This window comes from Acomys russatus, chromosome 32, assembly GCF_903995435.1.
Source record: "Acomys russatus chromosome 32, mAcoRus1.1, whole genome shotgun sequence".
Taxonomy (NCBI): Eukaryota; Metazoa; Chordata; class Mammalia; order Rodentia; family Muridae; genus Acomys; species Acomys russatus.
In genome coordinates, this window is record NC_067168.1 from 19,727,358 (window position 1) to 19,753,521 (window position 26,164).

At 40.9% G+C, this 26,164-nt stretch overlaps 1 protein-coding gene across 2 annotated transcripts in view; it reads left to right on the top strand.

Annotated features, from left to right (window-relative positions):
- The window catches only part of Plod2 (procollagen-lysine,2-oxoglutarate 5-dioxygenase 2), a 67,908-nt gene that overhangs the window by 18,995 nt on the left and 22,749 nt on the right, over nt 1-26,164 (top strand). For both annotated transcript variants that reach the window (XM_051140008.1, XM_051140009.1), the window contains exons 2-6: nt 14,911-15,002; nt 17,168-17,304; nt 21,449-21,612; nt 24,244-24,356; nt 25,456-25,519. In XM_051140008.1, coding sequence (XP_050995965.1) covers nt 14,911-15,002; nt 17,168-17,304; nt 21,449-21,612; nt 24,244-24,356; nt 25,456-25,519 — 570 coding nt within the window. The remainder of the gene's footprint in view (nt 1-14,910; nt 15,003-17,167; nt 17,305-21,448; nt 21,613-24,243; nt 24,357-25,455; nt 25,520-26,164) is intronic.

A 26,164-nucleotide genomic window follows, 5' to 3' on the forward strand; every position in this document is an offset into this window, starting at 1 on the left:
GGCAAGCAGAACCAGTGGAGTCCCATGGACTTGCTGGCCAGCTAGCTACCCTGGCTCAAACAGCCAGCTCCAGGTTCACGGAGAGACCTGTCTCATTAAATAAAGAGGAAAACAACAGAGGGAGACTGTTGACTTTTGGCCTCCACACATCTATTCAATAAGCCAATCTACACACAACACCACACACACACACACACACACACACACACACACACACACACACACACACACGAGAGAGAGGGAGAGAGGGGGGGTTCTTAAAACGTTGCAGCTACTTTTCTGACATTAGCATTTACTCTGCGATACAGCAAGGGACGTTATCAGTCCTGTATCTCTCTAGAATGACAAAGGAAGTCTAGTCCTGGAACATCATTTATTGCTGGTTTAATTTAAGACTGCTTTTCCTGAAAAAATGCATCTCTTTACCTGGTAACTCCTTTCTCTTCTTCAGGTCTCACTCTTAGTGTAAATTCCTCCGAACTGTTTCCTAACCTTCTAGTTTAATACAACTTTCTTCATTAAAATCTCTCATTTCACTATAGTTTTAAAAAAGTGTTCTTTGTTCATTTATCACAGCAAGGAACCTTAATTTTGTAGGCAATTCCTTACTGTGTGTCTTACTGTTGCCTAAGTTATGTGGAGTCAGGAACCACTTTCAAAGTAAGTCTGCAGAGAGTATCTTTTTACATTTAGAGTTTGTCAATCGTTAGATTATGTTCTTCTAGTTTTTAGTATTTCTTTGGCTTCCTGTTGCCTCTTTGTGTGAATGGGTACCTATTTCAAAGTGGACAATGATAACTGTTGAAAAATGAAAATGAAAGAAGTGATGATAATTGGTAAGACCCTAATGCAGAGTGGATTCTGGGGTTAATTTAAGTCTGTGGTTTAGGAGGCAGTCTTGCCCCAAGAGTGAAAGCTCCTTTGCCTTACAATTTACAAGTGTCCTGCAACTCTGCTACTCTTTTGCTGTGCACATTAAGGGAAAAGAAAAGAAAATAGCCTTGAGAGTTTACATTATTAGTTAATCTAGGCTCTATTCTAGGCATCTGTGTTTAAAACACTCTCTAGGTGTTGGAATTGGATGAAGGTTTCAAAGCCACATCCCAAAGGAAGGTGAAGCTGCTGCAGAGTGTTATACGGGCAGAGTGTTCACTTGTCTTCAGTAGATTCATTTTCCTCTGGCAAGGGTGTGTGTGTGTGTGTGTGTTTCTCCAGAAGGAGTTTGGAATTTTTTTCATGCCATTCTAATAGTTATCAAAACATGGTTGCCTCTCAGTAGATACCATGGACGCTTGAGATACTTTTCCACTCCTGCAGTGAGGAAGAATGCTGGGTTAGTCTGACTTTTCTTCCAGTAAAACGTAACCTCCCTTTGCTTAAATTCATTTTTACTGTCTCCATCAGAGGAGGTAAATGCAACATGAGCAAGTTACAAGACTAATCTCTTGTATGTTGGTAATCAGTTTAGTGTTGGCGAAAACATGGAATGTAAATATTTTAAGGGAGTTCACTGTTTACATATATATGATGTATATATGTATATATAAAACTTGTAATTAAACACTGTGTACAGTATGAGCAAAAGAGCTTTTCACATAGCAGCATAAAATACATTTTTAAAGTCATACAGGGACAGTTGGTGAAGAGGCACGCTGGCTGGTGGCATCAGGTACCCTGACCTTTCAGGTATTAAAGTGGGAACTTAGAAGTTAGAGTCCCAGGGCTGGAAATGTAGCTCAGTGCTAGAACACATGCCTCCTGTATGCAGAGTATTGAGTTCAATCCTCAACATCATAGAACCAAAAGAAAAAAAAGAAAGAAAAATGATATGAAAGTTGAAAAGTATATGAAAAATAATCTGCCTTGGGCTCTTATGGCAGGCAATGAGAAGTCACAGAGAAGTTACAGTTTTCATGTGCCTTTTTCTAATTATAGTGTGATGTACAGTGAGTTCTGTTCAGTAGTGGGAATGTGGTGTAAAAGAATGCAGAGTAATTTATGAATTCGAGAAACTTTCTTTTTTTTACTTTAAAAGCTATATTGTGTATGCCTTAAAAGACACACATGTGCGTGCGCATATGCGTGCGCGCGCACACATACACACACACACACACACACATCATAGATTAATCGGAATTGTTTATGCTATTTAACTCTAAATGAAATTATTGTGTTTCCTCCTTGAAGAACCTTGGAATTAAGAGCACGCAGGGCTCACTGGGAGCTGTCACTGATTCTGAGGCAATAACTAAGGAAAACGTTGCTTGTTGGCTGTAGAAGTCAGACATGAATGAGCAATAGCACGAGGCCTTGCAGCAGTGGGCAGGGTGACCCTGCTCTGTAGAAGATGTTTGGAGAGCTCCCAATGCCGAGGATTCCTGTTAGAAGCTGGCCACGTAGGATATTGGCTGTGCCCTCCAACAAGTGTGAGGAGTGTCTTCATTTCCTGCTCCTCAAATGCCCGAATGCCCTACGCGAACTACTGACCCCTCTGATACTGTACAACCTTGGCCAGTGCTCAGGGACATCTTGCCCTGTGTGGGTTTGTACACAGAGGTTACATTGCATTCACAGAGCTCTTTTATGAACATCTGCTTTAAGTGTGTGTCATCCTCATGATTAATTAATGCCTTGCTGCTTCTTGTGGAATGATCTTAGTGTTTAAACAACTGCATGGCCTGCTATTTATTTCTGAAATATTGTAGCAAGAAATCAAATGAATATGACTACAGAGTAGACAGGGAAGGAATGGAGGGACTGGGGAAAGGAGGGCTGGGTGGATGATGGCTTTGCTGTGACTGTCCTCATCACTGTTCTCTGCCAACAGGTATTCCTCCGCAGGTGAGTCACAATGTATATATTCCAGTCCTTGTAAAAACTGTCTTAGCAAAGACTTAAATGGTGAATTTACATAGGAATATGCACCAGTAACTTGTTTAGTTTCCACTAGTTAAAAATGGGGGGGGGGAACCTCTGTATATTGACCACTCATATCTGGTGAAATTCAAACTAATGTTAAGTGTAGAAAAGCTGCTGGTGTTGAGGTAAGCTCAAGTCAACACCATTCACACAGTGTAGTAAAGCCCACACTAGCACATTTAGGATTCTTCCTAGCTTTTGTCTGAGATTCTCCTGGGAATAAACAAATATTAATACAGAAAAGCTGTAAGGGTATGTCCCATTGCAAAGGAAGAATGTGATATTTAGGTTTCTTAGGGTCTACAGTGTCTCTGTAAATACTTTGAATACCTTTAACACATTTTCTTGCCATTTTACCTCTGCAGTATACTTGTGCTCTGGGCAAGTCATCTTAAATGATTTGGGATTCCTTCTTCCCTCCCTTCCTCACAAACTCAATCAATATATCAGTTAACTTGAATTGTTCAAAAATGCACCGAATTGCTTTTCCCCTCCATCATTGCTACCCTTTAGTTCCAGTCATGATCTCTAGCTTATAGTGTTAGAAACTCTCTTGGAGTCAACTGTGCCGGTATTTACCCTTGCCTCTTTTGGTGGAGCCAAGAAATTCGGATAAATTTAGTCATATGATGAGAAAGCCCTTCTGCATAGCAGTGAGAGCATGCTCTCCAGAGCCAGATCAAGTGTGGGATCTTGTGACTTCAAATATATTTTATTTAGGGCAGTATACGTGATGTAAAATAGAACACATAGTGGTTATTGCTATCAGCAGACACTAATCTTGGCAACCGGTTTTGTTATCCCTTTCCTCAACATTCAGAGAGCTTCCGGTGTCACGATTAAAATCTGCAGTGACCCGTGAGGCCCTCCGCAGATCTCAGGGAGGCATGTGTTGCATCCTTTCTTGATTGATGTCTTCATCCATGTTTATGCCTGTCTTGTTCTTCGGCAAACCAGACTCCATGACATACTTTGTGTTTGTTTCTTCTTACTGGAAAACATCCCTAGATTATCTGTTCCACTCCACTGCCTCAGCACCAGACCTTCCCACATAGTGTGCTATGCGTGTGACTCAGAATTGCAGCAGCCGTGTGTTTCTTCTCCATGTCCCTAGAGCCAAAAGTTTGCTGAATTGTGCTTTGTGTTTGCTCTGCTGGCAGCAAAGGTTGATGTGTTTTCTCCTTTACTGTCTCTGGAATATTGAGCCTTTAGGACACTGTCTGTAGTGATAGAACACAGCACATGTTGGAGAGGCTGAAATTCCGGCATCTATGGAATGTTCTTGCAAACTTTACTGGACAACATCATCCCTGCTCTGGGCCTGCACTTCTCATAGCTCTGAATGGTCTTTTTTCATCTTGGCTTCCAGATGCCTTTTCTCTCAGTGCATGCATTTAAGCGTTTCTTTTCTTTTTGAATGCAGAGGATGAGATTCTCTTGCCTCGGTTTCCCACTGTCTAAATCTTACTTCTTCTTCCAGAACCATCTACAGTTTCTGTTCTTCTGTGGGCTAATCCAGTTGATTCTTGTTCCTCCTCTCGTGCCTTGTTGCGTCTCGTTGTGGCTTTGCTGGAGTGCATAGGTGATCGGTTTATAATGCGATTGCCACTCAGCTTTATCAGAATCTCCTGGTGCACAGAACACTTCCTTAAACACATTATGTGAGGGGCATTGTGATCTAGCATTTATGTTTTAGCGAGACCTTGGAAATCAGTTGACAAGGACATTGTATAAGTGGAACAGACTGATGATACCTAAGATTAGGGAACCGGTTGGTAAGTTACTGCTACTAGTGTGCAATTATCCTTAGGAATAGAAAAACAAAAATGGAAACAGGAGCTGAGAGCGCCAATGTTCTAAGAATGAATAACAGGCTCCTTTCTCTGAATGTATCATTAACTGGGAGATGTCCTGCAGGACAAAGAACAGTCAATGAGATGAAAATATGTCAATGTTTACGTCTGAGGTTTAGACTTTCTTCTTTTGAGCACATTTTGGATAATAGATGGTTATCTGCCTCACTTCCTATGGGATTCACCGTAGGGAGATTTTGAGACTGGTTAGTCATGCTAAGGCTAAATTTGGCACACATGGCTTCTTGGGATGGGTGAGTACCTTAGGTCCTTCTTCAAGACTGGCATATATCAAAAGGACTGGTGGCTGATGGGAGAAAGTAGAAGGAAAGGACCAACTTGGTAGAAGAAGTTAAAATCGAAAAGCACGTACGCTGAGGCTAAGAGCGGTGTGTTCTTTGGGTGAGGGTTAGGTGGTCTCAAGTGTGGTGATTGCTTCTTAGGGACAAGTGACTTATATATCACTAAGGACAACTAAGTTGACTCACGTTTCTGTCAGAATTCCGTGCTCACAGAACTCTAGGGCTTCTCTCCCTCTCTTGGAAGGTCTTCCGCACAGCAGCTCCTAAGGACTGTGAGCTACGCGGTCAGGCTTGTCACACCCCGAGAGCCCTGGTTCTCTGCCTGTTTCTGAACTCATTAGTTTTCTTGTTGCTCTGAAAACTCCTGGGAGCTGTTGTACATCAAATGGAGTGTTTTACTTGGAGACTGGTCATGTACTCTATAGATCCTTGTCTTTCTTTGGTACCTGAGTAATTGAATGAAATAAAATACTTTGATTACCTATTCATGAGTAGTCATTTACTTTATGTGTATATTTACTCTTTGGTATTACACTCTTTGATTTCCCCCCTGAGTTTATAACTAGGATAAAGGATACTTTTGGGACTCCGTTGCTGCTTTTCTAGCCTGCTGTAAGTTGAGATGGACAGTTCCTAATCTATACCATCCCCCCTCATGGCATCCGGAGGGGGCATGACATGCCCTTCTTTCTGGGCTGCATATATATTGGTTCCTTGTGCTCTGCACTCTCATTATGAACCTGATCAAAAGCATCCAATAACAATCATGGCACAGACTGAGTGCTAGGCTGTCCTGAAATGTACCCTGCCAAATAAATAAGTCCAGTGCTTTAGAGTTCAGCCTCATCAGATGGTCCAGGACACAGGCAGAACAGAGTATAACCCGAGTGGCCTCCAGCCCAATTTGCCGTAGTCTTTGTCGCTGCTTGAAACCTCTCTAGCACAGTCTTTGCTGCCCACGTTTCTATCAGAATTCCGTGCTCACAGAACTCTAGGGCTTCCCTCCCTCTCCTGGAAGGTCTTCCGCACAGCAGCTCCTAAGGACTGTAAGCTACATGGTCAGGCTTGTCACACCCCGAGAGCCCTGGTTCTCTGCCTGTTTCTGAACTCATTAGTTTTCTTGTTGCTCGGACAACATTCCTGACACATGCAGCTTTAGGGAGGACTGAGTTATGCCAGCTGTGCTTTCAGAGGACCTCAGTCCGTCGTGGCAGAGAACAGGAGCAACTCCAGCTGTGGTAGAGAGCGTGACGCCATGACTGTTCACAGGAGGCTGACAAGGAAGCAGAGACTGGCCCTGAAGCAGGGCCGTGCCATTACTCTCAAAAGGTCACTTCCATGGTTTGGCTTTTTTCAGGCTGACCTAACCTCTCAAAGTCACCAAATCCATGCCAACAGGTGGAGCCCAGCTGCTATGTGCCTTTAGGGGACTTTGCAGATTCAAAGCACAACAGAATTGGAGTTGGAGTTTATTGTACAGATATAGTTTACATGTAAGAAATTATGTATATCACAATCAACTGAATCTTTGTAAATGTTCTTAAGGAAAGTGGTGTTTTAGAAATAGCTTTAAGTTCTTAGCATAGTGGTTACACAAGTTATAGCTTATGTAAACCAAATCACACTGCTATCTTCCATTTGAAAACAGCTCAAATGGCGCACACCTTTAATCCCAGTACTCGGGAGGCAGAGGCAAGCAGATCTCTGTGAGTTCGAGACCAGCCCGTTCTACACAGTGAGTTCCAGGACAGCCAGGGCTATAGAGGGAAACCCTGTCTCATAAAACCAAAAAAAAAAAAAAAAAAAAAAAAAAAAAAAAAAAAAAAAAAAAAAGAAAAAGAAAAAGAAAAAGGAAAAAGAAAAGAAAAGAGCTCAATGTATGCAAAATCTATACAAAGAAAATATGTGCTAGCATATATAATGTGCTCATGTACAGGAATATGAAATACCCACTTGTGTGGCATTGGGATTTCTTTAGAAGCAGGCATCAGAACCAGTTTCTTTAATGTCTTGAGTGGGAACCAATTATATGTCTGAAAAGATATTTTAATTTCATCATTTAATCCAAAAGCTAAAATATTAAGAAGAAAAGAAGTTAAAAATTTTTAATATGTGTGAGTATTTTGCCTGGATGTGTGTGTGCACCACTTGTGAGCTTGGTGCCAACAGAGGCCGGAAGACGGTGTCAGATCTGCTGGAACTGGAGTTCCAGAAGGTTATGAGCCCCACTGTGTGAGTGCTAGTAACCAAACCTGTGCCCTCCGGAAGAGCAGCCAGTGCTCTTAACCACCGAACCAATGATCCAGCCCTATGTGCATGATTTTAAAATCTTTGCGTTTGCACAGTGAAGCTACATTGTTATATTTTCTGAAACACTCCAAAAAACTGACAACTTTTTCAGCAACACAAGAGCGTGAAAGTTGGTGGCAGAGCATACAGATGATTTTTTGTGATGACTGTAGTAATTGCACAGAGGCCCAATTTGTAAAGATGGCCTTATGAGCCATTTAGGGTTCCCTTTATAGGCGCAAATTATCAGCTAATGCACTAGTCCACGTTTTTAGTAAACTCTTACATGGCACCTTCTTCTTGATTATGGGAATTGAAGCAGCAGGAAGGTGTTACAAAGATTCTGACTTCCAGGAGTTGATGCTGTAAAACGTTCAAGGTGGAGTGAGGCTGAGCTGCTGCTTAATTTAATACACCCGTGCCTACACAAAAGGTAGACGGGGCGGGCAGCATCACCCGTTTCTACTTCTTATGTTTGTTGTGGTAGGAATTGAAGGCGGGCCTTGAGCATGCTAAATAAGCGCTGTAACGAAGAACCAAGAAACAGCATTCCAAGACTGATGTTCCAACCCTTTGAAAATGATCTGTAGTGTTCTCACAGGAGTGCAGAATCGAGGAAACAGCTATTCCATTGTAACTGAAGTGAGGCTTGGGACTTGGCTTTCCTCAGATTTCAGCAGCATATGTTTCTGGATCTTCTTTTAATTAGAACCCTCTCCCAGAGCACGGTCTCCTAAGCTCAGCCCAGCTGAAGTGGCTCGTGCTGCAGGGCAGCTCGTGCAAGTGTGTGCGTTGGCGGGAATGGATGTTCTTTCCATCTGTGTTTTTGTCCTGGTCCCTAAGTGGCGCCCCTTGTGTGTGTGAGCATGCCGGATGCTTTGGGTGCCCGTATAAAACATGGAGTTGTTGTAACATGTACTTCAGTGAGCTCCACCATCCCCTGCCAGATTTCGGGAAGGCGGGTCCCATCCTCTGATGAAGCATTTGGCCAGCAGATGCCTGGCTGCACTCTGCTCAAAGGATGTTCGTTCTCACCGCTGCATCTTTCTATTTTTGAGATTCTTGATGTCTCTGAAGCCTTGGAATTCATTAACGTCCACTCTTCCTTTGGAGTGGGTGGCTGGCAGCTTTGACATTAGAATTTTGTCTAGCGTTCACATTTTGGGATATGTGGAGCGATCCAGCATGCTGTCATAAATTCTGGAAAATTGCAGCATTGTATTTGTCTTATCTATGGGATAGGGGGCACACTAGTTTTCTCATGTAGCTCATTAATTTTGGATACTTCTTACTCTTCTCAGTATTGACGTATTTTTCTCAGTTAGTTACTCCTTTTCCATTACAACCAGCACTCTAAAGTTATACAGAAAAACGTGTTTCTCTCCTCTTTAATGAAATGAGTTACTGCAAAAGGTGGTTAATTTTTTAAAAAATAAGAGTAGAAAAAAATTTCTAGATCCCTCAACTATTATATTATGGCATGACTTCCAGATCTTTTGCTGCTCTGGTTAAATTTCAGACTGTCAGCACTTGCTGACATAGCTCATCAGTGTCTTGTAATTTAACACTGGGAAGGAGCTGACCGATGTCATCTGCCTGGTTAACATGGCTGGCTTCTTTGCTTGCTTTGGCATGTATTTGCTGTTTTGGAGCCTGTGTTCAAGTTCCTGAGGTTTTGTTTTTTTGCTTTGGAGACAAGGTTTCTCTGTGTAGCCCTGGCTGTCCTGCACTCGCTCTGTAAATCAAGCTGCCCTCATATTCACAGAGAGATGTGTCTGCGTCTGCCTTTCAGAGTGCTGGGATTATAGGCATGTGCCACCATGCCTGGCGAGGTTTTGGTTTGTTGTTGGGTTTCCTTGCTTGTTTTTTATGGTTTTTTTTTTTTTTTTTTTTTTTCATTTAAAATTTTAATTCAGGTTTTACTTGCTTGAATTGCAATTCCTTTAGCATGATCATTCTTTGGTGTCTGAACTTTGTTTTCACGTTATAAACTCCTTGAGGCATTTTTTTGGACCTCTGCGTATAGTTTTTGGCTGCCATCCAGGCCTTGTGTAATTTTTATTTCCATGTTTCTGGGAAGGGATTCCTATGGATGTGGGGGAGTGGATCCCCTTCATTTTTCTTCCGATTGTTTATCACAGTGAGGTTGGGTTCTTTTAACATTGAACTCTGAGTAACTGAGGAGAAGCAAAAGTGTGGGCCTACATGAGTGCTGAGGGAGTGTTGGATGTTAGTGAGGCGTTCTTAAGAAGTCATTCTGAATGAAGTGCATTTTATACAGATTAATTAGCTGATGTGCCTCATGTTTTATCAATCTTTCCCTTAAGCATGCAACTATTGCTTCAACAACGCCATGCACTTATGTAAGCTAGTAAGTGTGTTATGGCCAGCTTTTCTCATTTTCATCTCTGACTAGTGGTTGTTATCATTGATATAAAGCATGTAGCCAACAAATATATTAAAATTACATCTCATAGTGGATAGAGTTTTATAGTTTCAATCTTTCCCCAATAATTATCTTTTCTATAAAATATACTAATTTTGGTTTTTTTTTTGTTTTGTTTTTTTGTTTTTTTTGCAATATAAATAATCTACTTGCATACTTTGGAAATGTTTTTAAGTTTCCATAGGTCTGTGAACGTCACTTTGTTTTCCACTCACCATGTGGCTACCTACAATAATATACAAAATTAGTGGTTATATATAGTATCAAAAATGGTATGTGAAGGGAGAAGAGTAAATGTAACACATGTTTTTAAGGTTTTAATTCTAGTGTGTGTTTAATTTTATTTGAAATAAGTCTACAGGAATGTTGTGGTTTGAAGCATTTAGAAAGAACTGTCATGATGGCCTCAGCGATGTTTATAACTTCTTGAAGGTTTCATCAGTTTGCCTCATCTGGGTCCAGAAGTGTTCGTATTTAAACTGTACTGCCTTCTAACTAGGACAGATGATTATGTAGCCTTCTTGCAAATAGCTGGTGATATCACCCTCCATCCCACAGTGTGCGCGCTGCTGTGGGCCTTGCTCGTCATCCTGGTTTGCCCATGTAAGGACAGGGAGATGGGTGAACAGCCGACTCACATTTCCCCTACTAGCACATCTCTCTCTACATTATGCGTCTTACATCGTGCAGCTAAGGGTGGGAATGCAGATAAAAACGTTCCCTTGTTGCTGTTGTTCTCGTTGAAATCATGATGGGTATTGCTCTTGGGGCCTCTTTGTCTTGAGTTTCTTCCAAAAGTTTCACAAAATAAAATGTATTCCCTGGTCTCCTATAGTGCAGTTAGACTGTTGCTGTGGCTCGATACTTAGCAACAAATAGTGCTCTAAGACCTAAGATTTATTGTCTATTTCTATGTGTGCATTCCTGTTAGTGTCTATCATTATGCACGTGTTCCCTGGAGCCAGAAGAGGGCACCATATCACTTGGAGGAGCTGGAGGTGAAGGCAGCTGTGCTTTAACCACTGAGTCGTCTCTCTTGCACCCCATCTCGCAGAAAAAAATCCTTATTTTTATATAATTTATATCCCAAATTTAGTCTTAAGATGACTACTGCCTAGCTACAGGGTCCCAGGCAAGTCTTACTTTCTTTTTAGACCATTTCGTTTGTTTGTTTCCTTTATAAAAAGTGGGTTTACTTTTCTGTTGCTGCCATAATTTACATTGATAGGAAAGGACTGGGGCACGCTTGCCTTCTGTGCGAGTTCTGATCCTGGCGTCTGTTTGTAGTCTTCTCTATATGGCTAGCCTACATCCTGAAATGATAAAACAATCAGATCACATGATTAGCCAGTTAGCTTTGTGGAGGTCTCATATTCCCTCGTACACCTATCTGTCAGTGATGCCCCAGGAGGGCTGAGGATTCAGCACAGTTATCCTCAGATCTCTGAGTGTGTCAGGGTGGTGCAAAGCAAGTGCAGCCCTTGCAGATCCCCGGAGTGCTATGTAGGGTTGTCCTAGTTCTTCCTGGCAAAGTCAAACGTGATGGGTTTAGTCTCCCAGCGGCCAGAATGTGGAAAATGTTGGTAACACCTGTGAATGAGTATCCTGTTTTTACCGAGGACTGCTGACATACTCAGGCCCCTATCTATCCACCATTCCAAAACCTGGCAGAAAATGAGATAGATGGTCAATGCAAACCACGTTGGACAACTTAGGCACTGTGAGCAATTCTTCAGAACAGGGTTGTCCCTCTGGAAGATGTCGTAGACAATCTCTGGAATCCAACTTCCATAGAGGACCAGCCCTTCAAGCAGGCCTTTCAAGAGGGAAGCCTCCGGCTTGTCGTTCCTTTTCTGCACACATGATATTGCAAAGTTTGCTTTCAGCCCTTGAGACCACCTTAGATATTGGAACCAAATGGGCTTTACAGTTGTATGCTTTTATGTGTTAACTGAAAATGAATTAAAAATGTTTATCGATGCATGGTAGGCTAAAGACCATGAAAGCCTCATGGTCTAGTAAACAGCTGAGGACATCTTGACTCTTATTGTCTAGTTGGGAGATTTGATCATCAATTTTAACTGTTCTAATGAGTTTGTACTTAAACTTCGTGGGAAGTGTTGGGAGAGAGCTGAAGATGCTAAGAGCAGTTTGCTCTTATGTGCGGAGTCATCTCTCCTGTCCTTAAGCTGAGTTCTTGAACTGGTTGTTGACAGTTTCTGAGTGTTTCCCATTTGTTTACCTTTTTTTCTGATATTAATTAATAAGGTTCATTTCTCCTCATAGTGATGTTAACATGCAGGTGAGAAAGCAGCTATCTCTTGAGTGACAGGAAGACACACCTGCGTCCGTTTTTAATGGTTTTTAGAAACAGTACAGAAGCAACAAGAGTCTTTATTTGTCTTATGGCTGATAAGTAATGTCACTTGTGAATTTACTACTGAGTTTATTAACATTTTTATTTTCCTAATGGTTTTGCAAAATTATGCTTCCTATTAGGGCTAATAAAATTCTTGTTATTAATTTATACTGATAATGGTAAATATAACATCCTAGACAGTCAAATCTCTGAACTTGTAGTTGTTTTTGATTTATGCGAGAAACTTTAAAAATCATTATTAAAAAGGGATCCTTTGTAAAGGATACTCTTTGCTCTCTTAAGATGCTCTGTTTTAATGTGCACTAGGAATAATGACTTGCCAAGTCATTGTTCAGTGAAGCCATGTTTGAAATATTAAAAATGGGATTGACTTTATTTAGTTTTTGTGTTCATATGTATGACTATATTGTTTATGTTTGTCTTCATGTGTGTGCACAAGTAATGCCACAGTGTTCCTGGTAAAGAGATCAAAAGACAACTTTTGGGTGTTGGCCCTCACCCTTCCACCTTGATTAAGTCTGGGTCTTGGGACAGAGAGTAGCTCAGTAGTGAAAAGCACTGACTGTTCTTATAGAGGACTTGAATTCTATTCCCAGTGTCCACACAGTGGCTCATGACTGTCTGTAATTCTAGTTCCAGTGGCTCCAACACTCTCTTCAGGCCTCCACAGGCACTGGTACTTATGTGGAACAGAGAAACACATTCAGAAAAAGCACCCATACATGGAAAATAAAAATAAATAAATCTTTAAAACAAAGATGGCTTCATCACTGCATATGGCCTGCTGGCCAAAAACATCTGGAGATTCTGCCGTCTTTGTCTTGCATCTCTCCTGAGGGGCATGCTGGGATTACAGACTCTTGTCCTGCTGTTGCACCCAGCCCTCTTTGATTCCTGGACATCCAGCTCAGGTGGTCAGGCTTGCCCATCTCTCCCACCCTGAAAAAATTTGTTCTCTAAAAATAATAATTTGAAAGTATCTTTGAGATACCTTGACTCAATATCGTAGTTACTGTTCTATTGCTGTGAAAAAAAAAATGACCAAGGCAAATCTTACAAAAAATAAAACCATTTGATTAGGGGCTTGCCTATAGTTTAGATGTTTAGTGTGTAAACATCATGGTGGAAGCAGAAAGGCATGGTGCTGGAGTGGAGGTTGAGATCTTCAAGCAGCAGGCAAAGGGGATTTGGTAGAGGCGGGCAGGAGAGCCAGACGCGCGCGCGCGCACAAACACACACACACACACACACACACACACACACACACACACACACACACACACACACACGGGGCGGGCGACAGACAAAGTCATACATTGTGCCTAGCATGGAATTTTAAATCTTCAAAGTCCACTGCAGTATCATCTCCTCCAACAAGGCCACAAGTCCTAATCCTTCCCAAACCATTCCATGCACTGGTGACTAAGCATTCAGATGTATATGACTGTGGGGGAGATTCTTAATCATTCAAACCACCATGCTCATATCCTCATAACATTAATAGATGCCTTTATTTTATTTGGAACCTTTATTAAACCAAAACTATTGCAAGGTAAAACTTCCTTCCTTTTTTTTTTTTAACATAAATCTAAAAATGCACTATTTTATGTCATGGAAGTATTTTTCCTTTTGGTTTGAGTAACGAATGTTTATTTTACCCACATTATACTTATTTTCTATAGTAAATTATTTTCAGCCCTTGAGATGAAGAGTTACTGTTGTTCACTGATACTTATGATCTATTAATCTTTGACTAAAGATTGAGTATGACTTAGGGGTTATGCAGGACCTTTTCAGGTTTCTTGTACCTCTAGGCCATGGAGAATTAAGTGGGATAGCCTGGTGCTTACAATGTTGAGATGTTAGCTCAGCTGTAGTAGTCCATGAGCGCTCCTAATTCTGCAAAGAGGGATGCATGACTCCTTAGTGCTTGCTGGGGAGGATGCAACTTTTAGGAATTTCCCAGCATGTTTTTGTCAGGTACATATTTCCATCTGTCTCCAGCAGCTTTTGTAGGTACTTGTAAGTAGATCCTTACCCCACCTGCCTCCTTTAAGAAGAGGACTTATGTTAAAATAGAGTAAAAGCCATTGTAAAAGGAAACTAAAAGCTACGTATTTACTGATGACGTAATTAGCATCACTGACTTTTTTTTTTTTTTGTTCCAACTACTGTTTATGAAACTAAGCAACAAATAAATGATATAAATGTGATGACTTTTAAGACTTTTAGTATAAGATCTTATAGGTAGGAAGAAAAGCAAGACTTTCCTCAATCTGTTTTCAGTTTGTTCGGTTTATTTTAGAGAGTAAAATTAGCCTTGCAATTAGATCCTCCTTTGTGAGTGCCAGGGCCGAGTGGATGGAGCTTGCTGAGGAAGTCACTGGGATGGTTTTATAGCAAACAGTGTACTTGGCTGATAGAATGATATCACGAAAGAGTCAACTCTTACAGATAAAATAGGTGCTTTAGGAAAGCTCATCTCCTATTTTTGAAGTACTCAATTCAGGACTTGTTGGTCCTGAGCTACTAATGAACTTTATTTTACCATTAAAATGATTTCCTCCTACGTGGATTCATTTTTGGGTATAATAGGGCCCATCTTAAATGCCTATTTTCAGCATTCCCATGGGATAATGAAGTCTTCAATCACCGTAGTGAGTTATGGAGTCCTAGCATTTACTTTTTTCTAACCCTTCTTATTTCTTTATTTCTTTACAGATAAATTATTAGTGATAACCGTAGCAACAAAAGAAAATGATGGATTCCACCGATTTATGAATTCAGCCAAGTATTTCAATTACACTGTGAAGGTATGGTATATCTTTCAATCTTTGGACTTGTTGGAATATGTGCATAAAACATATTATCTAGTGGTTTATTTAAACATGTTGTATAAACAAAAGTGTGTGTGTATATGTAAGCTAACTGATTTCTCTTGGAGGGTCATGCACACGTGCAATGTTATCAAAGTTTGACAGTAAATGTTTTTACCGACTGGGTTGCCTGTCATGGTGTTTCTTTAAAGACTGTTGGAAACATGGTTGGAAGGGGGCATTGGGTTGCTTTATTGATAGTTGTTTTTCCAGTTTTGTCTGGTTGGTTTGGGTTCATTTTTCGGAACATGGCCAAGTGTTGTAGATACTTTCTCTACAGGACAAGGTTTGTGGACATGGTCGGGGGACTGGAGTCACTGATAGAGCCTTCAACTGGCTTCTGTGAGATCTGTTTGCTGGTTGCTGCTGGATATTTGTTTTTTGAAACAAAGAGTGTGCCAGCCACATCTTTTCTAGAAAAGAGGGGCATGAAAAAGTATGTAAGAGATTAAAAACAAAAGAAAAAAGAACAAAAAAAAAAAAGAAAGAAAGAAAGAAGGAAAGCATTGTTGTTTTAGGATGTAATGTAGAAGACAGTGCCGTCCTTACTTATCCCCTTGATGACAAGATGTGGGTTTCATGCAGAGTATTAATGATGACGAACTTTGCTAGAAAGAGATCTAGTGATATCAACTTCATGTTTAAAGAGGATAAGTGAGAAATACTTTGAGGTAAACAAGAAACACTGTTAACATGCATGGATGGAAAACAGTATAATAGTACAAAGAAATTAAGGTAAGATATAGTTGAAACTCAGTGGGCCAATCTTTAGGGATCAATTTGAAGAAAGAAGAGAAAGCTTCTTATGTGCAAGTATTTTATTAGGAAATGTGCATGTGGTGTGCTATTAGTGAATTATGTGACCAAAGTGAGACAAACACACGAATGAGCAAAATTCATTTACTTCTGAGGAAAACTTGTCCTAGAGTACATAGCTATAACCTCTCCTACCTTAGAGTTCACTGTCAATAGAATGGAGATTTTGGCCCTCTTTTCTCTCCTGTTACATAGTCCAGAGGTTTCTAAAGTATATACTTTATACCAGTGAGATCCTTGTTACTTGAAAAGAGTTAGGAGGGGAAATTCTCAGGTGCACCTAAGATCAGCGAGTCACAGAGTGGGGCCAGGAGTCATTGGCCTTCATCATTTGTCCATGTGGCCGATGTGCAGCAAAGCCTGCCTCCTCCCTGTGCTCAACTGGGATGGGCCTCAGATGTGCCTGGGCTCTGTGGGCTCAGTGTTGGAGACTCCAGGGGATTGTGGAAGAATCTCAGCTGGAACACTAATAACACAGTAGATTTTCCACAGGGTGAGTCCAGCTCCAGACCAACATCGGTTCGTGTGGATGTCTTCTGCCCCAGACATCCCTGTAAGGATTAAAACATGTGAGGGTGTGTCCATTGCATTTGTTTCATTGCACTTCCTTTGACTTTCATTCCGCTTTCATTTTCCAGATCTAGTTGTGTGTCTGGAGCTGGGGCAGATGTTGGCTACACTTCTCTCCCTCAAAGCCAGGGGTGTCAGTTACCACTTACAGTTCAGTTTGGAGTGGTTGAGGCTGGGGCAGATGCTGAGCAGTCAGTGTGTGCAGCCCAGACTAGCTGCTCTTCAGCGTCTCTTGCATCGGATAATTCTTATTAAACTCTTGGGACTGATACAAGCTTATGATTTGCCAGAGAAATAAGGGTCTCTTTTACTTGATACTTTCTGTGTGTCCTTGCTTGAGAGGCCAGTCTAGGAGCCTCCAAGCATAGGAATTTCCTTGTAGATTTCCTACCATATTAAACAGGTTAACTACAAGGTCTCTTCATTTTCATTTAAGTATGAAAAAAACAAGAATAAGATAATATGAGAAATACTTTCTGAGTCTACTTCTGTAGGTTAGGGTGGACTTTTGAGATGTTTGGGATGGTGTCTTAGAGACGGATAGCATTGAAGAAATATGACCCACCCAGGCTTGAATTTCCGTTTCATTCTAGCACTGTGCTCTCATTATAAACAGCGGATCACTATGTAGCGCAGTAATGAGTGTCTGCTGACATTTTTATGCTATTGTCGCCACTGGCGTTTTCCTCAGGATGAATTCTTGATTTCATTGACAGGTTCTTGGTCAAGGGCAAGAGTGGAGAGGTGGCGATGGGATTGGTAGTATTGGAGGGGGCCAGAAGGTGAGGTTAATGAAGGAAGCCATGGAACACTACGCCAGTCAGGAGGACCTGGTCATCTTGTTTACTGAATGGTAAGAGAACTACTCACTTTATATTATATTATTTTTAAAGACTGAAATTTATAACTAAAGTTTAAATGAAGAATTATTTTCCTGACAAAGAACAGTTATTGTAAGAATATTTTTCTCGGTTATAACTGAAGAAGTCTCTCCAGGGAGGAGCCTCTGCTTCTGAGTCCCAACTTAAAAGCAAGATTGTTTTATACTAAATCAACAGGAATTTTTCTTAATTTATGATGCACGAAAAGTCACAACCTGAGCCGGTCTCCTAGTATATTAAAGGTGATGAGTTATAATAAGAACTAGTGAGAAAACGTCAGTGAGCTTGAAGCCAACACAAGCAAATTTGGATTTTGAGTGAGGCTGATAACCTGTGAACAAGTGACCACCTAGAGGCTCGCGGTGATCTGGGCAGTGAGTTTGGGGAACCTGCTTTTCTCTGTGCTTCCCTTTGCGGTCTCCTATCTCCCCTACTCATAAGATTTAGTTCCTGAGAATCAGCAACATGAATGGCCCAGTTGTTTTTGACAGACAGAAGAGGGGCATTATATGACACCCGTAGCTCAAGGCAAGCCAGTCTGATTCTTTTGGGTTGTATTTAAGACTCAGGCTGGCAGGAAAGAGAGTGTTTGAGGAAGGTCGGGTGTCTCTAGGTATTGCCAGGATCAGCTATGTGCCAGTGGACCAGCTAGAGCTTCTTCTTCTTCTTCTTCTTTTTTTTTTTTCCAGCTAGAGCTTCTTAAGAGCAGAGTTTTAAGAATAAACATGTAGTTTTCTTTGATGATGCCTCCTCTCTGGCAGTAGTGACAGCCTAAGTGTGCAGACATAAAGGATCTTGTCATTAGTGAGGGACAGCATTTCATCTGTGATAGCTATGGCTGGTGTGTATGTGTGTGTGTGTGTGTGTGTGTGTGTGTGCATGCGCGCGCACATACATGCATGCGCTTGTCCGTATATGTCTGTTTGTCTATGTCAGTGTATGTTGCAGACACTGAAGGTTCCACAGTGTTGCATTGTGGGTTTTATCTCTGGAAATACCAAAATGTGTCTGAGGGAAGGCTTAAGATACATAGTTTTCAGGTGTGGCAGGAACTGCTCCAGTTTTGTTAGACTTTATTTCAGCCTATACTTTATGGTTTAGATGACTATAATTTTGTTTAATTCTATGCATGTAATGATTAGAAAAGTATTAGATAGGGAAGAATAAAAAGGCTAGGGGATACTTCTGTGGCTTTTTTCCTTAGCTACCCAATAGCTTTTCCCTCTTGTTTAGATATGGTATAATTCATTCGTTGGTTGGTTGGTTCATTTGTTCAACAGACGTTTCTGAATTATCTTCAAAATCCTCAGCTACGGGCCTACAGATGCTAAAGACAAGAGCTTGGCTTGTGAAGGAGAAGCTGCCTTCTGGAATAAGAAAGGCTTTTTGATTACGTGCATAAAATAGAATGGATACTTGGGTGGGGAGGGAGAAGGAAAGGCTAGTGAGAGGGAGTGGAAGGAAATGATACTTTCCTGCCATGTTGGTGTTTAGAGGAATTGACACTGGAAATGGGCTTTGAAGGCAAACGGCCTGGGCCCGTTGGAAAATCCATGCTAAATCCATCCATTATGAAGACACACTCGGTCCCACAGGAAAAAGAGTTGCATTAAGCTTCTTAACAGGATAGTTAATGGAGGTTATTAGTATGAGCCACTTAGATTTTATCCCACAGGGCAAGTATCCATAAATGGCTCTTGTGTGACCAAGCATTGTTCTATAACTCAGGGACCTACATTTGCTTATGTCTTGTTTGTGACTGCTTTTTGTACTAGCCTGGCAGACTATGTGGCCGTCAGAGTCCAACCTCTCATCTGCAGGCCAGGGTCAATATTTGGTGACTCTTATTTTAGGCCAAAGCTAGAAACTACGAATTGACGTTGGGGTGTGGTACCTTCAGGAGAGTCACAGACTCCTGACCCAGGAGTATGTGAGGGGCAGGGGTGGCAGATCACCCGGGAGGTGCCGTGTAGCCTGTAGGGTATGTAAGTCAGTACAGGCCATTGCCTTCTGGGAGAGACACTGAATAGTAGGTGTAAGACACTGCAAAATGACTTGGATGGCAGCTGTCATGAAAATGGGTGAGCCCAGGATGAATGACGAATTTTCATCCAGTCTGGGTAATTGTAGTTGAAGGTACCACAAAAATAACACAGAAGGATAAACACTCATAAAAGTCTCAATGACCTGTTAGAGATAGAACTGTGACAGGTCTGGGTTCAAACTTATGGGTTTTGCAGGACTTGGGACTATTTACCATGCTTAAATGTGGAAAGTTTTATTTTATTCTTTGATTTAAATAGACTGAATTCCCATGAGAGTTATTTTTATGATCTCTGTGTGTTTGGCTTTTTAAAAAATATATATATATATTTACATTTTTGTGGTTCAAATAATTTTAAGTAGAAAACCTTTTTTCCCTTTGGGAAGTTTTAAATAGACACAAAAATATTTTCCTCCCTGAGAAACTCAAACAGAAATGACACCTGCTAGAATGAAATAGGAAAATTTCCACTGGCCTTACCTTTTTAGCTGTGTGTGGTAGCGCCTCTCTGTAATGCCGGCCCTCGGGAAGTGAAGGTAGGAAGTGCAGGGCCAGCCTGGACATCACAGCATGTTTCTGGCCTGCCTGGGCTACACGAGACCCTTTCTCAAAAAAGGAAATATTTAACATTTTAAGTCAAAGTAATATTTTTACTTGAATTTTGTGCAAACAATTTCTTTCTTACCTACCTTAAAAGAATTGCATTTTAAAGTAATGCTTATAAAATGCTAAATTATCAAATTAGACATCATACCTTTTCAAATATAAATTATTGACTTTAGTAATAGTCTGAAATGCAGTTTTAGCTTTGTCCTTCACTAGAGTTCCAAAGATGAAAACCTCACAAACATAATAAATAGACAAATAGATCTTCTAAAAAGGCGTCAGAATGTGTAAGAGGGGCAGATATCATCTCTGCCCAGAGCTGAATGGAGAATATCAACTGACGGTAGTTTTGCTAAAAAGTTTCATACGGTGGACTATAAGTTGCTAAATCTTACATATGCATATCCAGTCCCTCAGTAGAGCCAGCTAGAGAGCCCAGGTGGAGTAGCCTCATCACCACAGCACTTCCACAGTGTTAGCTGCTGGGAAGCCCTCTGCAGAACTCCAGAGCATGAGCTTACCCTTGGCACTTGGCACCTCATGTAAGCATCAGCTTAGCGTCCCGCAGGCATTGGCTTTCAGGTACACTGACGTGAAAACCAATCCAGGCAGATTTGAGGTTGTAATGTGTTAGGGATTTCTGCAGAGAGGTTCCATTCCTGATAGATGTTTTCACGTTAATTTTCTGTTATGTTGTGATCCTGTGTGTTAGAGCTGGAAAATAAAGTACGGAGGGGGAGAGGGAGGGAAGTTAATAAAACTAGACCTTAAATTATATTGTTAACTTTTACATTGTTTTCACATTTACTGAGCATTAAAAAGATGAACTTGTCTGATTAAGAGTTCAAATAACCGCCAGGCACAGTGGTGCACGCCTGTAATCCTAACACTCAGGGAGGCAGAAGCAGGTGGATCTCTGTGAGTTCAAGGCTAGCCTGGTCTACAAAGTGAGTCCAGGACAGCCAGGGCTACACAGAGAAACCCTGCCTTGAAAAGCAAATAAAATATAGATTCCATATTATACAATATATCAACTATTAAGTATACTGAAAGCAGTGTGAGACATATTGGTGAAAACCAGATTATCAGAGATAATAATGAATTGACGCACATGTCACTGAAATATTTGAATGTTACGATGGAAACTTTTATAAGTGTTTGTTTATGCCTATGTCATTAATTTATATTAATTGTAACATTTGCACACTAACTTATAATTTTTATTTTGGAGATACATTATTATCTCTTTTAATAAAAAATATCTCATATTTGTATTTCATTTGTCAATGTAGAAGTAAAACCAGAATCAAATGTAGTTCATATGATGCAAGTTGGGAGGAAGTTCTCTGATGTTTCTCTCTCTCTCTCTCTCTCTCTCTCTCTCTTTCTGTGATTTCTTTTCTTTGTTTTCGTGCTTAAACTCTGAAACATGCATTTTAAGACTTGCTTGTCTCTTCTCTAAACAGTTTTGATGTTTTATTTGCTGGTGGGCCTCAGGAAGTTCTAAAGAAGTTCCAAAAGACAAATCACAAAATCGTCTTTGCAGCTGACGGGCTGCTGTGGCCAGACAAGCGGCTGGCAGACAAGTACCCTGTGGTTCACATTGGGAAACGCTACCTGAACTCCGGAGGTATGAACGATGCTGCTACAGACAGGAAGTGTTGCAACCACAGCCATGATCTTGCTAGGAAATATTCTGAAAGCTCACGCACACATTAGAGCTGATAAAACCTCTCCTGTGTCCTATGTTTTCTACCGGTGTATCTACACAGGGAAGATGTTCAATCTTCCACATTGCAAGTGAGAATTCAAGTCTTCTCATTACGGTTCATTGGGAGGTTTTGGGTCTTGGATATTAAGTTTAGTCAGTTTACTTTGAAGAAATTCATGTGTAGTCTATAGTCACCCAGTTAAAAATAGTCGCTTGTTAATGTGGTCTGTTTTTTTTTTTTTTTGTTTGTTAATATATTGTGCTAAATTACTTATTTTGACTTTTGAAGCCAAAATTTTAAATAATTTCTGAGTGGACAGAAGTGTTGCATTCTCTGTGTGAATCACCACAGATTAAATCACAGTGGTCACCCACATTCCTGTAAAGATAAAAGAAAATTTGACCTTTGACGTGTTATGACTATGGGCATGTTACCCTTGAGCTCAGATTAGTGTAAACACATAGACAGAAGGCATAACCACATCGGATGGAGGTCATGCGTTCCATGTGAGACATATAGCTTTGGATTAGGATGTATTTTGTAGTCAATTAATTCTTTTATTTTGGAAATGGCATGTACATGACATCCTGTGGTACACATGCATCTCGACAGTAAAAAGCCACTGGGGGAAGTAGCAGAGGGACTCATGGTGCTGTGCAAATGACAGATATTAGCAAGTAAGCTCTGTTCTCAGTCATCTTTTACAGGGAAGTACTTGGAGATAGAGCAGGGAGACGCTTTTATGTACATTCAGGATTGTTAGAGAGAGGGAGACGCTTTTATATGCACACAGGATTGTTAGAGAGAGGGAGACGCTTTTATGTACACTAAGGATTGTTAGAGAGAGGGCAGGGAGGGTAGGTGTGTGCAGTCAGAGTGGCTTCAGAGGCAGTCTGTGAGAGATATTTTAAAGAACATGCATCATGACTTAGTAAAAATGTATCATTTAGTCTTAAACACACTAATAGAAAAAAGATAGATTCCGGATGCATATGAATGTAATTGTATTTCACTTATTTAGGGATATTTGGCCTTAGAAGAAGAGTAAGGAAAGAGTTGTTTTTTGTTTTTTTTTTTTTTTAAATAAGACAGTAATGTAGAAGACTATTCATAAGAATTAAAAACACACTGCCATGCTGGAGAGATGCTCTGTGGTGGAATGCTCAGTGCTTCTCCGCTTCACAGCACCCACATCGCATCAGATAGCTCACAGATCTCAAACTCCAGTTCAAGGGGGTCTAAGACTATCTTCCGGCTTCTGTGAGCACATGCACACACATGGCACACATACCATCCAGCAGGCAAAACACTCAGAAACATAAAATAGCCCGGTTTTTTTTTTTTTTTTTTTTTTAAGTGTGGTCTTTGCCATTCTCCCATGCTTCTCTCATCTAGAGTCCCAATAGGATGTCCTCCCCTCTGTCCCAGTTTCCTGGTAAGTGGGAGAATGGCAAAGTAGAAGGATCCAGAGGGTCCTAGAAACTTACAAGTAGAACATTATGATAGGCAGATTTGGGCCCAGGGGTCCCGCTCAAACTAAGGCACCAGCCAAGGACAATACAGGCGGTAAACTTTAAACCCCTATCCAGATCTAGCCAATGGTCAGAACAGTCTCCACACTTGAGTGGAGAGTGGGATATGACTTTCTCATGCACTCTGGTGCCTCACATTTGACCATGTCCCCTGGAGGGGGAGACCTGGTGGCACTCAGAGGAAAGACAGCAGGTTACTGAGAAGAGACTTGATACCCTATGAGCATATACAGGGGGAGGTAATCCCCCTCAGGAACAGTCATAGGGGAGGGGAATAAGGGGAAAAGGGGAGGGAGGGAAGAATGGGAGGACACAAGGAATGGGATAACCATTGAGATGTAACAAGAATAAATTAATAATAAAAAATTTTAAAAAAAAAGTATGGTCTGCGTGTGGTGAGATTATCCATAGTGAAGTAGAACAGCTGGCTGCAGGTCTGAAACTCAGAGGGAAACGAAGAAGATGCTCCTTTTGCCTTTATAGACACGGGCCATTGGCAGATTCATTGCGTAGGCTTGAAGGCCAAGGGGAAACACTGCAATTTTAGACTTCCTTTTTCCAGACAATGACATATAAAACCTAGCCAGAAAAACAGTCTAGCAGGCACAGTAACAGTGGTTCAAGTAATGGAAGAAATTCCCCAAATTCCCTAGATAGAAAATTTCTTCCTGATTTTTGTACTTGGTGACAACCCACATTCCTTGCCTACTCTGGAATCTTGGCACAGCAGGAGATATTTCTTTCATTCAGAAGCAGCGGTTCCCTTTTCAGTGGGTCCCAAGAAGAGCAATTCACAAGGTCGAGGGTTATCTTACTCCGGTCCTTCCTTAGCCTCCCTTGGCAACCTTCGAAAGTTAGTTCTACCATCAGTATCTTGCTTTGTGCTGTCATTGGTGTGTAATTGCTCCATTGTAGCCTACACAGAGATGTGCTGTCAGCTGTTGAGCAGAACTAAACGTGGACGTGCATTTTGGTCTCGGGCTCCTGAGCTCTGCTGTGTGTCTCTGTGTGTTGCAGGCTTTATTGGCTATGCGCCATACATCAACCGTTTAGTCCAGCTGTGGAATCTGCAGGACAATGATGACGATCAGCTCTTCTACACTAAAGTTTACATTGATCCAGTCAAGAGGGTGAGGAACGGCTTGCAATTTCTCATTGATTCGGTTGCTTTGACTTTTATATTTTCCTCAACGAAGTGGTCAGAAACAGAGGGTTTTAGGAAGCTGAGTTGTAAATTAGTTTTGTTAACATCACAGTTGAAACACTACAAGTCAATTTGGTGGTGACCTTGGTCTCCCTCCTTAGGTTGGATATGAGAACTCTCTATCTCTCAATAGCTAAGTCCAAACTGCCCAACTTGGGTTCATTAGAGAGGAAAAAAGTTGGTGTAAGACTTGTTATTTGAGCCAGGTGTGGTGGCAAACTCCTGTAATCCCAGCACTTGGGGAGGCAGAGGCAGGTGGATCTCTGTGAGTCTGAGGCCAGCCCGATCTACAAAATTAGTCCAGGACAGCCAAGGCTACACAGAGTAAAAGACCTGTTATTTGCCACCATATTATGTGGAAACACACATCAAACTAGAAAATTCAGGGCCAGTCTCTACTAGTGTGCTTGCTCCCCTGCTGTGTCCTCACTGTCTGGCCTCTAAATATCAGAATGAAGCTAAGACAGGAAAGGTTTTGAGCCTGTAGACCAACGGCAATACTAGACAATGATGTTAAGATGGAGCAGATGTCTATCTTTAAGACACAGTGTTCTATCAATAACACAGACAAAATTTATGCTTCTTCAAATACAAATACTGAAAATCTAGGTACAGTTACAACTGAGTCTGCCATGGTCTCTATAGAGGCTTGTAAAATTCATTTAAGCTTTAATTCAGAGAAAAAGTAGGTATAATTTGAAAAAATGTAGTTAAATAACAAAAGTAATGTTTTGTGCATCTTGTGTGCAGTATAAATATAATTGCAGTGTTTCTTGAATTGCTCATTCTGCGTACTGTCACCAGGGAAGCAAGGTCTGGGGGAGTGTTCCACAGTGCCCGCACCTTCAGTACAAGTGTGCAGCTACAGGACAATGGAGTCTGTCTTAGACATCTGCAGATTCTCATTGATGTATTGAACAATTATTTTAAGCTATAAATTCCCCCAAAGATACATATATCAATATGACTGTGCCGTTGCCTGTTTCTTTTGGAATTTTCAATGTTACCCATTTTCCTATTTTTAGGAAGCTTTTAACATCACATTGGATCACAAATGCAAAATTTTCCAGGCCTTGAATGGAGCTACAGGTACAGATGCCCATGCTACTTTCTGATAGATGTCATTGCTTGCTTGCTTGCTTATTTATTTATTTATTTATTTATTTATTTATTTATTTAGGCATTCTCTCCTATGCTAGACCATTTGGGGCTATGTCTAAGGTGCCAATCTTTAAAATGTTCAAAACTATCAAATACTGAATTAAACTCGATGTTTCCATATAGTCTAGTAAGTGAGTGAAAAAGATAAGTGCTGGCCTTGAATCACTTAGACTTGATGGGTAGTTGTGAGCTAATTACATCTTTATGACACATTGTTCTGTTTAAGTTTTTGGGTCGTGAGTTACCTGGGAGGGTTCGAGGTCCTTTAGGTTTAATTGAAAGTAAATTGGTAATATCTAAGAATGGATTGAGGAAGAGTGAGAGTGCATCTGTACACCTGTACCTGTGTGAGTATGCACAATGTGTGCATACCTGCAAACTTAGTAGTACCCTCCCACAGGGCACCTGTGCACACCAGCACTCCTGCAGAATGTGTGCATGCACCTACATACACTTATGAGTATATACACACAAATCCACATGTGAGTACACACTCACAGAGTGTGCACATAATATCTGCACATTTATCAGTATATGCAGAAAGTATGCACACACCTGCATATGTGAGTAAAC